At 40.4% G+C, this 13,243-nt stretch overlaps 1 protein-coding gene and 1 long non-coding RNA gene across 2 annotated transcripts in view; one reads left to right on the plus strand and one right to left on the minus strand.

Annotated features, from left to right (window-relative positions):
- The window catches only part of glra1 (glycine receptor, alpha 1), a 132,020-nt gene extending 130,082 nt beyond the window's left edge, over positions 1-1,938 (minus strand). Inside the window, exon 1 of the mRNA XM_048542972.2 lies at positions 1,214-1,938. Coding sequence (XP_048398929.1) covers positions 1,214-1,269 — 56 coding nt within the window. The 5' untranslated portion in view covers positions 1,270-1,938. The remainder of the gene's footprint in view (positions 1-1,213) is intronic.
- A 143-nt stretch (positions 1,939-2,081) lies between these two features.
- LOC125458133 (uncharacterized) overlaps positions 2,082-13,243 on the plus strand; it is a 153,813-nt gene continuing 142,651 nt past the window's right edge. Inside the window, exon 1 of the long non-coding RNA XR_007248773.2 lies at positions 2,082-2,248. This is a non-coding gene — a long non-coding RNA (uncharacterized LOC125458133). The remainder of the gene's footprint in view (positions 2,249-13,243) is intronic.

Here is a 13,243-nt window from a genome sequence, read left to right on the forward strand (position 1 = left end):
GAGGAATCGGAGGAGAGATTTCAACTAGCCGGCAATGTGCAGACGCCAGCAGTGTGCACAAATTCTTGGATCATCAACATTAACACGAAATGTGCAAATAATGCATCCCACCACCCCAACCCCCTACGTGAGTAATTTCAATTATCTCGCCTCCTAATATCCTCCTCAGAAGGCGCGCAGGGCTTGGGGTTGGAGGGGGAACTGAAATCATAGACCTGTATCATAGCACCCCCACCCCCGTTTTGTTTTAACAATGTCTGACACCCTTATTGCTGCATCGGCTCCCGATGTGCTGTTTGGCTGTTTGAAGTCGATGCCTTTCAAATATTGGTTGAAAGGACGGAACTAGGTCTACAACTGAGCCGAGACGCGCGAGTCAAGACTATCTTTTAGCATCGTTTTCCACACAACTTGATGGAACTGATATGAAGCTGTCGAGGTATTAAGATGAGTGATGGCTTGGAGCAGACGTCAGTGCAGCTTCCAACTGGTGCAGAAACTTTCATCTGCACCTAGTGTACACGCACACACACAACCCAGATAGCCCAGCCACTGCTGCAGCAGATGTAAAAATTGAAAGAAAAATTCTAATATGCATCCCTAAAATTAATATCTAAGCGTGCATTGTGCCTGGTTATGTGTTGTGCTATACACATAGGAAATTTGGGACATGTTACACCCCAACCTAAACAGAGCAGTTGCAACAAGGAGCACGATGTTTTTTGCTTTAATATGATCATTTTTCAATCGTGCTTCGCATGGTCGGCGTGTGATGCAGTCCCGCGATCCTACCAATAGTTGGCGGTGCTGCCCAGCGAGCGCCGCCGGTCTGGTAGCTTCGGGGAGCGACAGATCACTGCGGTCTAATCCGATGCAGTACAATTAATATTGTGGTTTTGGCTGCACGCTCGTCGTGCCGAGATGAGATTACCGTGTGGCACCTAATGGAGACTTGGCAAAGCAGATCTAATGAAACGGGTGACATTCCTCAGAAAAAAACCCAACTTGCAATCATCCCTCTTCATCGATCTACATATATATATATTCTAAAAACCTTGAATGGTGCACAATCCCATCTGTGCGTGTGTGTGTGTGTGCGTGTGTGTGTGTGTGTGTGCGTGTGTGTGGGTGCATTTTAATTAAACGCGCTTCTTTCCATGCCGCTACTCACAGTTAAAAAAAAAGAGCAATGGCCATAAAGAAGAAATCTTACCTGAAAAATACGATTGTCTCCCACAGGTAGAGGCGGAGAGCTGCTGGGCTGTACATCTTCGAAGCTCACACGGCGCTAGAAAGTGCTATTGATGCAGGTGTCGATAGAAATCTCCAATAGACTTGGTATATTTCTGTGTTGTTGTTGTTCGCTCTCTTCTTCCTTCTCTCCAAGCTCCGGATTCTTTTAGCGTCCTGGGATAGGTAAAAACAACGTGATGTTTTCAGGACCCTGGACAGATCCACAGCTGGCTCGCTTGTTGTTTGAGAGCCCCAGCAAAGGGCGATCTTTTTTTCCCCTCCCTCCTAAATTATTGTGACATTAGAAATTTTGTTTGGGGGAAAAAAATCCACAAGTTTTCGCTTCCCACGACAGCTCCTTGATCGCTCTTCCAGTTCCAAAACACTTTATCGAGGGGAGAGACATCCAAATCTCTTCGCCTTGGCTCTGAACTCAGACATAGCTACGGCTGTTCCAGGTAACATTTAATACTTTCAATGCTGCTTTTCCAAGAAAAAGAGGATATTATTTCTGCTTTGAAAAATGTCCCATCGCCTGGGATTACAGAAGAGAAGAAGCCTAGGGGAGATTTCATGGCATTTAATGATGTTAGGGTTTCGGCTCCTTCCGTTTGCCTATTTGCCCTACATTGCCGTGTTGGCCGTTTGAGTTATGGGGATTTTTTTTACTGCAGTAATTCTAAACTCTCACATTCCCGAAAAACTTCATCTCGCAGGAACCCGCCCCCTCGCCTGCTCCTATTGGTTGTCGGCACTTTGTTGACACTTTTGCAAGGCTTGCCAGCCTTGCCAGGGGAAGCTGCACTCTGGGACTTGCAGTGCCTATCATTCCTGGAAAATGCAGGTGGCAACTTCATCGGGACTGCATTTCCCGAGAACCCCAGCGATTGGGATCTCAGCTCCGATCCCGAGCGCGCTCTGCGGTCAGAGCAGATGGAGTTTTCTTGTGCGACCTTCCCTGGACTTCATACTGCTTCGCTTCGATTCTTAGACTGAGCCAATTGCGGTTGCTGAGGTAAGCTTGGAAGTTCCTTTTCAAATTAGATCTTCATTTTTGTCAGGTGGGTACTTGGACTTTAACAGTAATGTGGCGGCGGCCGTCAATATGGTCCTCAGTGGAAGAGGGCATCGATATTGTTAGAAATCAGGCAGTTAGGGCATATGTTTAGAAAGTGGGACCCGTTTATTTGGTAACTTTGTAGAAAGTGGTAACTGGTTTGTTGAGTGGCTGCACCAGGTTGAAACAAAACAGAACTCCTAGGGCTTTGGGGATAGGGCTTTAAAACGAAAAGGATGTGGAGATGTGATGATCAGTCCCTGGATGAAGTTTGCCAATCCGCTAAAATTTCAGAGAGGATGACGGTACTTTATTCACCTGCCCCTCTGTTGGAAGAGCAGGATCCTTGCGGATGCAGTTCTCCCGAACCAAATGAATTTATGTATTAAAAGGCAGCCAATTTAGCTCGGCTTCCTCAAGTCAGCAACACAGTGTGTTAATTTGCTACTAAACACAAGAAGAATCGACAACATAATTTATACACACAGATTAGAAATGGGAAACGAGTCCAAAGAAGAGTTAAAAGGCAAACAGCTCAGGCTCTGTGTTATTTATACACTACAACTTGCAGTGGCCACTTTGTGTAATATCAGTATTTAATTTCAAGATTCTTAGCTTTGCACGTCAGCTGAAGTTTTTTTGTTCTGTTTTTTTCTTTGACTGGCTTTGCTGACTAACTTCCAGTACTCAGAGTGAGATGGATTCTACCTTCAATGCAAGAGAGACTTGTGGATAGTTTTTTTTGACCTTGATTTTCACAATTGTCTTGTATACACAGGCAGGATAGTACATCCACGTAATTCGGCTCACATCAGCACCTCAACCCACCAGCATACATTGACCAGGGATGGAATTGGTTTTTAATCAATGACCTTGTGCACTCTTGATAGGGAGAAACACAAATATGTCTCTTACCAGGACTGTTGTCTTTTCTTCCATCATGTTGACAATCTGAGATACGCACAGGAGCCTGAAATACATCACCAAAGGGGAAAGATTTAAAAGGGACCTAAGGGACAGCTTTTTCACGCAGACAATGGTACATGAATGGAATTTCTTGCCAGAGGAAATGGTGGAGACTGGTACAATTACAACATTTAATACACATCTGGATGGGCATATGAATAGGAAGGGTTTGCAGGGAAATGAAGCAAATGCTAACAAATGGAACTTGATTTATATAGGATATGTGGTCAGCATGGATCAGTTGGACTGAAGGGTATGCTTCCATGCTGCTAATCCCTATGGCTCTATGACTGTATGATAATCTGAGTAGGACAGTGAGGAACATAGAGTTGATTGGTAAAAGTGCATTAAGTGCTCTAGGCTGCTGGAAAGAATAGTGGTGAAATCAATGCCTGATCTTATCTGAATGCCTGAAGCATTTGTAAATTTCTCAAAGATGATAGAATTTAAAATTTTATAAACTACTGGTGCAAATGGAGAAAATGGTTTAGAGTTCATGGTCACAAAAGATAAATGTGGTCATATTTTTCATTTTGTGTCAGGATTTCAGCCTCAGTTGAAGGTCCTCTGTCTGCACAATGTTGGGACCAGAAACCTGACAGTGATTTTGTCTGAATTGACTAACTAGTCCACTGGGAGCAGATTTACCGTCCAGTTAAGGACAATGGTTGGGTTCTCAATCCCACGGTCAATAGGAAGCTCTCCTGGATGTGGACATATGAACAAAGAGCAGGAGTATTCAATTCAGACCCTCAAACATGAACCTTCAATGAATTAGATCATGACTGATCTGATTGTAACCTCAAACTTGCAATGCTACCTACTCTTCATTGGCAGTTCCTGAGAAGGAGTAGTGGCTCTGAAAATAACGGATGATGTAAGGACAGGACAACATAAAGACCTTGGCTCATAAGATCGGGAAGTAGAGGTTGAATGGGTGGAGTTATGGAATAACAAGGGTCAGTAACAATAAGTGGAAGAGGCTATACATCTTCCAACTGTAATTATACTGTTGATGCAGTTGATCGCTGACACAGACCACAGGAAGACTCTGGGATGCTGGGTAACTTCATGTTTATTCAAATAGCCTCAGAGGGAGTCTGTCTTAGACTGTCTAAACAGAATTCTATCTGATATGCTGTCCAGCTCTGCATAGCTGCCTCATTTCTGTCAAATCTCTGTCTAGTACATGACAAATCACATATGAGTACATTGTTTATATTTAATTATTGCACAATAAATAAAAATCTTTTGTCCTAGGTCTATCTGTTGTTTTAGCCGCAAGAATCTGTTTACACTCTCTAGTCTGGTCCCAAAGCTGATACAGCACTTAGGGAGTACAAAGTTCATCTCCAGTCATTCTTGCTGATGTGGGCACTTAGAGTGCTCAAGAGTGATGTGTGCTAAAAAGTGCCGCACAATATAAGTTCCTGACATTTTTTCTGTTCATAACACCTTATCTAAGTTCCACTATATTGTTGAATGGAGTATCAAAAAACAAAACAGTTAGACCTTGTTACAAAAGCAATGTAAGAATCTTGGAAAATTTAAATCTTCATATTGACTGGCCAAATCAAGATGTCAAAGGCAGTCAGGAAGATAAATTTGTGGAATACACTTGAAGGCAGTGTCCTGAAGCAATAAGTTGTGGAATGAATGAAATAATTCTAGATTGAGTATTATGTAAAGGGACAAGGTTAATTCATTTAACCTAGTTTGAGAATGACGTTCCTGGCCTCATAATTGGTAAGTACTCTTTTGCCACATGAAGTTCAAGGTAATGACCAAAATGAGAGAATCTAGCTATCTTCAAGAGAGATTCTAACCATCACCCGTTGACATTCAAAGTTCATTGTTGAATCCCCCGGCCATCAACATCCTGGGGTTTACTAATGAACCCGAGGAAATTGATTGGACAAACTGAATAAATACTATGGTTACATTAACAGGTCAGAGTTTGGGAATTTTGTGTGTTGCTCCTAAATCTGTCCTCCACCTTCAAGGCACAAGTCAGGAGTATGGTGGAGTAATGTCCATTTGCATTAGTAGGTGCAGTTCCAACAACACCCAAGAACATTGGTACCATCCAGGACAAAGCAATCTGCTCGATTGGTATCCCATTTGCTAATTCAATATTCTTTTGTTACACTGTTGACTCATAGTGGCAGCGGTGGCACCTTCTACAAGATGCACTGTAGTGACTCACCAAAGTTCCTTTGACAGCAACTTGCAAACCTGCAAACTTCACCAGCTAGAAGGTCAAGGGTAGCAGCTGTAAGGGAACGTCACCACCTGTAGGTTACAGACCAAACCATACATTACCCTTACTTGGAACTATATCACCATTCTTTCACTGACATGTGGTCAATTTCTTGAAGCTCCCTATGGGGAGATTGTGGTGTAATAGTAATGTCATGGACAAGTAACCCAAAGAGCTCGTTATTCATGCTGTATATATATGGATCCTAATCTGATCAAAGTACCCTGTGGAATTTAATTCCAAAAAATCAAATCTGGAATTAGAAACTAGTCTCAGTAACAGTGGCTATGAAGTTACCAGCAATTCTGTAAAACCTCATCGAGTTTATCAATGTCATTTTGATGGAAGGAAATCTGCCATTCTTACCTGGTCTGGCACATATGTGATTCTAGACCCAGAACAATTTAGCTGACTCTTAACTACCCTCTGAAATGGCCTAGCAATAATTTCATGGAGCAGTTATGGATAGACAACAAACACAGCACTTACCAGTGTTGTCTACATTTCATGAAAGAATTGACATGTTGAAAAATAGAAGAATGGAAAAGAAGGAAAATCTTGGCTTGTACAATGGAGAAGTCGAATTTGAATGGGTATAGTTATGGAATAATGAAGGCCAGTAAAAATTAGGTGGAAGAAGCTGTATATCCCCAAACTGTAAAGAAAAGTACTGCAGATATGCCAACACTTCATGGAATGTACCAGTTCAAGAAGGCGATTCATCACCATCTTCTCTAAGACAATTAAGCAATGCCTAACCAGTAATGCCCACATCCTGTGAAAAATAAACTAAAAAAAACTCCAATTCCAAATAGATATATTCAAAAGAGTCAATTATGCATGGCTAAGTGTACAGCTGGCTAAGTTGCTCAGGCAATGCTGCTAACAGTAAATAGTGGGGATACTTAAACAACCAATTTAAAACAAAAATGCATTACTTTTAAAAATAGAACAAAAACCCAGCAGGCAAGTCCTATTAACTGGATTACTGGGGAAAATTATATTAAATGAAAAGGAAAAGCACCAATTCTGTACAGGGATCCCAGCTGATGTTATCACTGGTTAATTCAGATCTGTGACTGAAATCTGACTTGATAGATTTTTTCTAGCCTTAATGAGGTGGCTTAACACTGAGAGACAAACACGCAGAGCTGTAGATTGGAGCTTAACAATGGAACAGAAGTTTGTTATGCAAAAAAATGAAGAAAATATATATCGAAGAGGAAATAAATGAAATGTGGCGATAAACAGGGAAATGACCCTAATTAGCAAATCTGTTTTTTATGGTATAAATATTGGCAGACATTCTAAGGATAGCTATTTCACTCTTATTTGACATAATACCAAAATTTTACAGAAAACTAATCCAAAAGATGCCATCTCTAACAGTATAATGCTTTCTCATTATTGCACTGGAGACCCAACCCGACCTTTGTGCTCAAGTTCTGGAATGGGACATGAACCGGAATGTTTTGATTCGGAGATGTTTAACGATAAATGTGAATTTTCCAGTTTGAAAGTTGTAACTAATTGAGTGCTGCAAGAGTCAATGCTGGGGCCTAAGTAGCTTATTACTGATATTAACGAGCTAGGACAAAGAGACTGAGAATGAAACATTCATGTTTGTTCATGATACAAAACTAGGTGGCAATATAAGCCCTTGATGAGGGCAAAAGAGGCTGCAAAGATATAGAAAGATTAACTGAGTAGGCAACAAGGTGTCAGATGGACTAGATTATCGCAAATTGAAAAATGTTCCATTTTGGTAATAAATGAACTGCTCTAATATTCTTAAAAGGCATGGACGTTTTAAATGTTGATGTGCTGTGGATTTGAAAGTACTCATACAAGAAATGCAGAAAGTTAGAATTCAGGAAGAGCAAGACATTAAGAAGGCAATTGGCATGGTGACCTGGAAAACTGGAGTACAAGAATAAGGAAGTTTTGTGACAATTTGACAGACTCTGTGACCTGGATTACTGTTTTGGTCTTCGCATCTTGGAGACAGTACATGATTGTTCATTGGACTGGTACCTGGGATGAGAGAGTTGTCTCAAGAAAAGTTGAGTAAATTTGGCCTATATTCTATGATTTTAAAAGAGTGAGAGGTGATCTCATTGAAACTTGCAAGATTCTTGAGGAAATTGTTTCCCTCCATTTGCTTTGATGAAACACCCCTTAATTTTGAATGTCTCCATCAAATCATCCCTTAACCTTCACAGTTAAAAGAGTAAAAACCTTCTCTAATTTCTTCAATTAACCAAAATTTCAAGGCATCTCCAACTTTAATAAGCTGATCACTGGAGAATTTCATGAAGTTCGTATTGATGGTAGTCCTGAGCTATGCGGAGGAAGAGTGCTAGTTGGTTGCTTTTTGTAAACTTGAGCTCATGCAAAACTGTGTTGCCTATTTCTTAATTAATGCCAAGGTCCATTCACCTATTACCTCCTCTTCTCATTCTGACATTCATTGCTTCCTGGTCAAGCAACATATTGATATCTAATAAAAACCGAAAGAGCTGCGAATGCTGTAAATCTGAAAAAAAAAACAAAACTGGCTGGAAAAGCTCAGCATGTCTGGCAACATCTGTGTACTAAAAAAACAGAGTTCACTTTTTGGGTCTGGTGACCCTTCCTCACAAATTTGGAAGGGTCACTGGACCTGAAATGTTAACTCTGTTTTTTCCTTCACAGATGCTGTCAGACCTGCTGAGCTTTTCCAGGAACTTTGTTTTTGTTGTTGATATTGATATTTAAATTCTCATCTTTGTTTTCAAATCCCTACACAGCCTCAGCCTTCCTTAGCTTTGTAATTTCCTTCTACTCCACAATCCTCTGAGACATCTGTCGTCTTCTAATTTGGGCCTGCTGAATATCCCAAATTTTAATCACATTAGTGACCTTGCCTTCAGTTGCCTAGCCTCCAACCTCTGGAAATCTCTCCCTAAACGTCTTGGCTTCCTGACCACACTCTCCTCCTTTAAGCCACTCCTTAAAACATATCACTTTAACCAAAAATTTTGGTCTATTGTCAAATTTTGCTTTAGAAAACTCCATTGAAACACCTTGGGATATTTATTTTGTTAAGGGATATTATAAACAAGAGTAGTTCTTGCTCAGATAGTGCATTGTAGCATTGCAATTTTGGACAATCCAAAGCATATCAATTATGATTTGATCGAATTGGACAATGCTGTATCCAGAAAGAGAATGATTCAGCTTAGGGGTGAGCACCACACTTGTAACACATCATGTAGAAGGTGAGTAATTAGACAACTGCAGTTCAATGCACAGGAAATATTATCAAAAATCATTGGGCAACTTAATAGGTCACGATTCAGATGAATAATATAAAGGCTGTCACTCGAAATATCTTCCCTTGTTTTTATCTACATGTGCACAGCATGGGGCTATCTGGAAACTGTTTGTGTATTATAGGCTGGGACATCCGAAGCAATAAGGAATTTCATAATGATCTCGCAAGTCTGTAGTGAAAAATCTTCGCTGCCATTCTAAACTTATGTTTGATGCACATAATATGTTTCAGTTAACTTTAAGTGGCCACCAAAATTATTTGTAGATGATAAATAATTTTCACAAACCCACCCAAAATTAACTTTTAGCCAGCCTGTTAAATTGTGATTATTTCTTAACCTGTTCATTTGGTGTCTTACGCTTACTGCTATTACAAAGTGTCAGAAATAAATCTTATTGAAAATATGCTCGCTGCACATACACATGACACAAGACGTGTGGACTTACCTGGGACATGCCCGTTGTGGGTCAAATTGATATCTGAAGTAATTGCAAAAGTTAGGAACACTTTTTTCATTCAGTACTAACAATTTACAATTTTATGTTCTCAGAATAAGTTAAATCATAAACAGAAGAGCATCTACTATAACAACAAAAGCTAGATAATCTGTATAATTCTTATTGATTTGATCGTGGAATAAATTATACATAATGTCTCACATAAGTTACACTATACTCAAAAATATTCAACTTTTAATTAACCAACATAATATAATTGTGCCAGAATGTTAAGCAAGTGAATACTTTTGAACTTGAATTTTTCTCTGATATATATTATCTCAATACAGATAAACTAAAAGTCTTGAGATACCAGAAAGTAGTAAAATTAAAAAAAAATGTTCACGACCAGGACATGCACATTTTTTGTTCCCCCTTTGAAAAATAAAGTTTTGAGGTTACTGTTTAGATAAATGTTTATGCTTTTGGCAATTTAGGACAATGTCATAGTATGATCTGAAGTATAACATGGTACGTGCTTCATAATCATTTTATGCTTCTTTCCATATGATTGACTAGCTGAGGATGCTTTAGCTCAGTCAAACTTGTTACAAATATATTAGTACAAGTAATTTTATTAATGCCAGCTTATTTGGCACTGATCTGGGGAACAAAGTATTTTGTATAACTTCAATATTGTATATATACCGTGTTGCCGCTGTCCGTAAAATGCACAGATTGCATTGATATACTTGTTCTGCGTGAGGAACTGGTCTGAAAATTGTTGCTCTGTTTACTTTCGCTTTAAACAATCATGGCAAGGCTCAACAATAATTGCCAAACCTAGCTGGTCCTAGAAGTGTGGCCATGGGCATTTTTGAGTTCTTGTGGTGGCGAAGCTTCAATGATGGTGTTATTTTCAGAATTCCAGGATACTGACTCAATGACAAAGTCAGGGTTGGGTTTGGTTTGAAGATGAACCATAGTTGATGGTGTTCCTGCAACATTTTTCTCAGTGGTAGATGCCATGTGTAAGATGATGTTGTTGGAGTAACCTTGGAGTGTGTACCTGCTTCACCGTCCAAGTCTGGTTCAGTGGCACTACTGCTGGGTCCAACACTGGGTCTGCAGCAGGTGATGAATGACCTAACAAGAGATAAAACCTACTTGACCTGGTTCTCGCAATGTACCTGCCACAGAGGTATCTGTCCATAGCAGTTTTGGCATTACCACTATGCTAAATGATATAGATTTTGAACAGATATAACAATTCAAATCTGGGCATCCAGGAGTCAAGTGAGCTATCAGCAGCAGAAGAATTGTATTCAACCATCATCTGTAACTTCATGGCTTGACATATCCCTCAATCGATCATCGTTGTAAAGTCTGGGGTCATCCCTGCCTCAATAAAATGCAGGAGGGCATGCGAGGTACAGCATCAGGCATACATAAAAATGAGGTGTCAACCTATGAAACTACAACACGGGATTACTTGCATTTCAAACAGTGGGAGTGGAATATAGGAGAAACTAATGGATCACACCTAAGGTATCAGTACTGCCACATCAAATTATGAATAACATTGGGAGAGAAAGCGCCACAAATATTCATGCCCTCAATAATGAGGGAGTCCAGCACCTCAGAGCGAAAGTCAAGGCTGAAGCATTTGCAAACACCTTCAGCCAGAATTACCATATGAATGTTCTATCTTGGCCTTCTACTGAGGTCACCAGCATTACAAGTCAGTCTGCCACCAATTTAATTCACTCCACTTGATATTAAAAAATTGCTGAATGCTGTGTGTATTGCAAAGGCTGTGGGCCTTGTCAGCATCCTGACAACACTGAAGACTTGTGTTTCACTACCACTTACAATAAAATAGCATTTATTTGGCAATGTGGAAAACTACCCAGGCATGTTCTATCCATAGAAAGCAGGATAAATCCAAGCCAGCCAATCATCTCCCCAACAATCTCAATAATCAGCAAAATGATAGGCATTGTTCTTCACAGTGGCAATAAGTAACACTCAATAACCTGCTTACTGAAGCTGGTTTTGGGTTATGTCAGGACTCTAGGCCCCTGACTTTGTTACAGTTCTGGTCCTACCATGGATGGAAATTCTGAAGTTAATAGGTGAGGTGAAAATGATTGCCTTTGACATCAATTCAGCATTTAACTCAGTGTGGCATCAAGGATCCCTCACAAAACTGATGTTGATGGGAATCAGAGTTTCTATTGGTTGTTGTCATAACAAGCACAAAAGAAGATGGGTGCTGGAGATCAATTCCATATATTTTGCAGAAGATTCTCAGGGTACTGTCCTAGTCAATTATCTTCAAATGCTTCATCAAAGACTTCATTCCATCATAAAGTCAGAAGTTGGAATGTTTCCTAATTATTGCATAATGTTCGGCACTGTTTCTGAATCCACAGATCTTGAAGCAGGCCGTGTCAGCAAGACTTGGACAACATTCAGACTTGGGCTTATAATGGCAAGTAACATTAATGCCTCACAAATGGCAGATAATAAATATCTATAACAAGAGAATACCATTACTATCAACATCCTAAAGTTTACAAATTATCAATAAATGAACTAGACCATCCAAATATATACTGTGACTACAAAAGTGCGTCAAAGGCTGGGAATTCTGTGATTAGTTACGTAACCTCTGACTCCACAGTGCCTCTCCAGCACTAACAAGGTATAAGTTTATTGATTGATTGATTGATTGATTTATTGTTGCCACATGTACCAAGATACAGTGAAAAGTGTTGCTTTGTGTGCCAAGTGAGCAGATTGTACCATACAAAGTGTATCAGGATAGCAGCACACAGTGAAACACCTGCAGAGAAGATGCAGAAAGAGAGGTTAGAATTACTATTTGACAGGTCTGTTCAAAAGTCTGATAACTGTGGGGAAGAAGCTGTTATTTAATCTATTTGTACGCGTATTCAATCTTTTTATATCTTCTGCCTGACAGAAAAGGATATAACCAGGGTAGAAGGGTTTTTTGATTATTTTGGTTGCTTTCCCAATGCAGTGGGAAGTATAGCTTGAGTCAATGGATGGAAAGCTGGTTTGTGTAGAGGCTGGGCTGTGTTCATGACTCTCTGTAGTTTCTTACAGTCTTGGGATGAGCAGTTTCTCTATTATGCTGTGATGCATCCTGACAGGATCTGAGTGCATGTTTGCGAACTCTTCCTGGTCCAGTGACTTTCCATGGGTTTGCTCTCAAGAAGGCTGATCTAACGTCAGCAGTGGTGACCATGAATATTGTTACATCTGAGGCTGTTGGAATAGGTAACATCATTTCACTGACCATCTGTTCAAAGCGAGTATAATGCCTTGAGCTCGTTGGGAAGAGATGTACCGTGGTCTGAGATTCTGTTCAATTTCACTTTGTAGCCTGTTATGTTGTGTAAGCCTTGCCACAAATGATGTGGCTGGTCTGGATCTTAAGCTTCATTTGGTATTGTCTCTAACGATCTCTGATGCCGCTTGCCAAATCTGGTTTTTCTGTATAGCTCAAGGTTCAAAAATATTATTTTGGGCACTAGACGTTTGTTGTCTAGTCAATTGCTGTCCAATCCCTTTGAAGTTGCTGAGCCAAAAACATTTTCCACCGACAGTGGCAGACTGGCAATACACAGCAGATTCTATAAGATAATAAAATGTGAGGCTGGATGAACACAGCAGGCCAAGCAGCATCTCAGGAGCACAAAAGCTGACGTTTCGGGCCTAGACCCTTCATCAGAGAGGGGGATGGGGGGAGGGAACTGGAATAAATAGGGAGAGAGGGGGAGGCGGACCCCTCTCTCCCTATTTATTCCAGTTCCCTCCCCCCATCCCCCGCTCTGATGAAGGGTCTAGGCCCGAAACGTCAGCTTTTGTGCTCCTGAGATGCTGCTTGGCCTGCTGTGTTCATCCAGCCTCACATTTTATTATCTTGGAATCTCCAGCATCTGCAG

Source organism: Stegostoma tigrinum, chromosome 13 (genome assembly GCF_030684315.1).
Source record: "Stegostoma tigrinum isolate sSteTig4 chromosome 13, sSteTig4.hap1, whole genome shotgun sequence".
Classification (NCBI taxonomy): domain Eukaryota; kingdom Metazoa; phylum Chordata; class Chondrichthyes; order Orectolobiformes; family Stegostomatidae; genus Stegostoma; species Stegostoma tigrinum.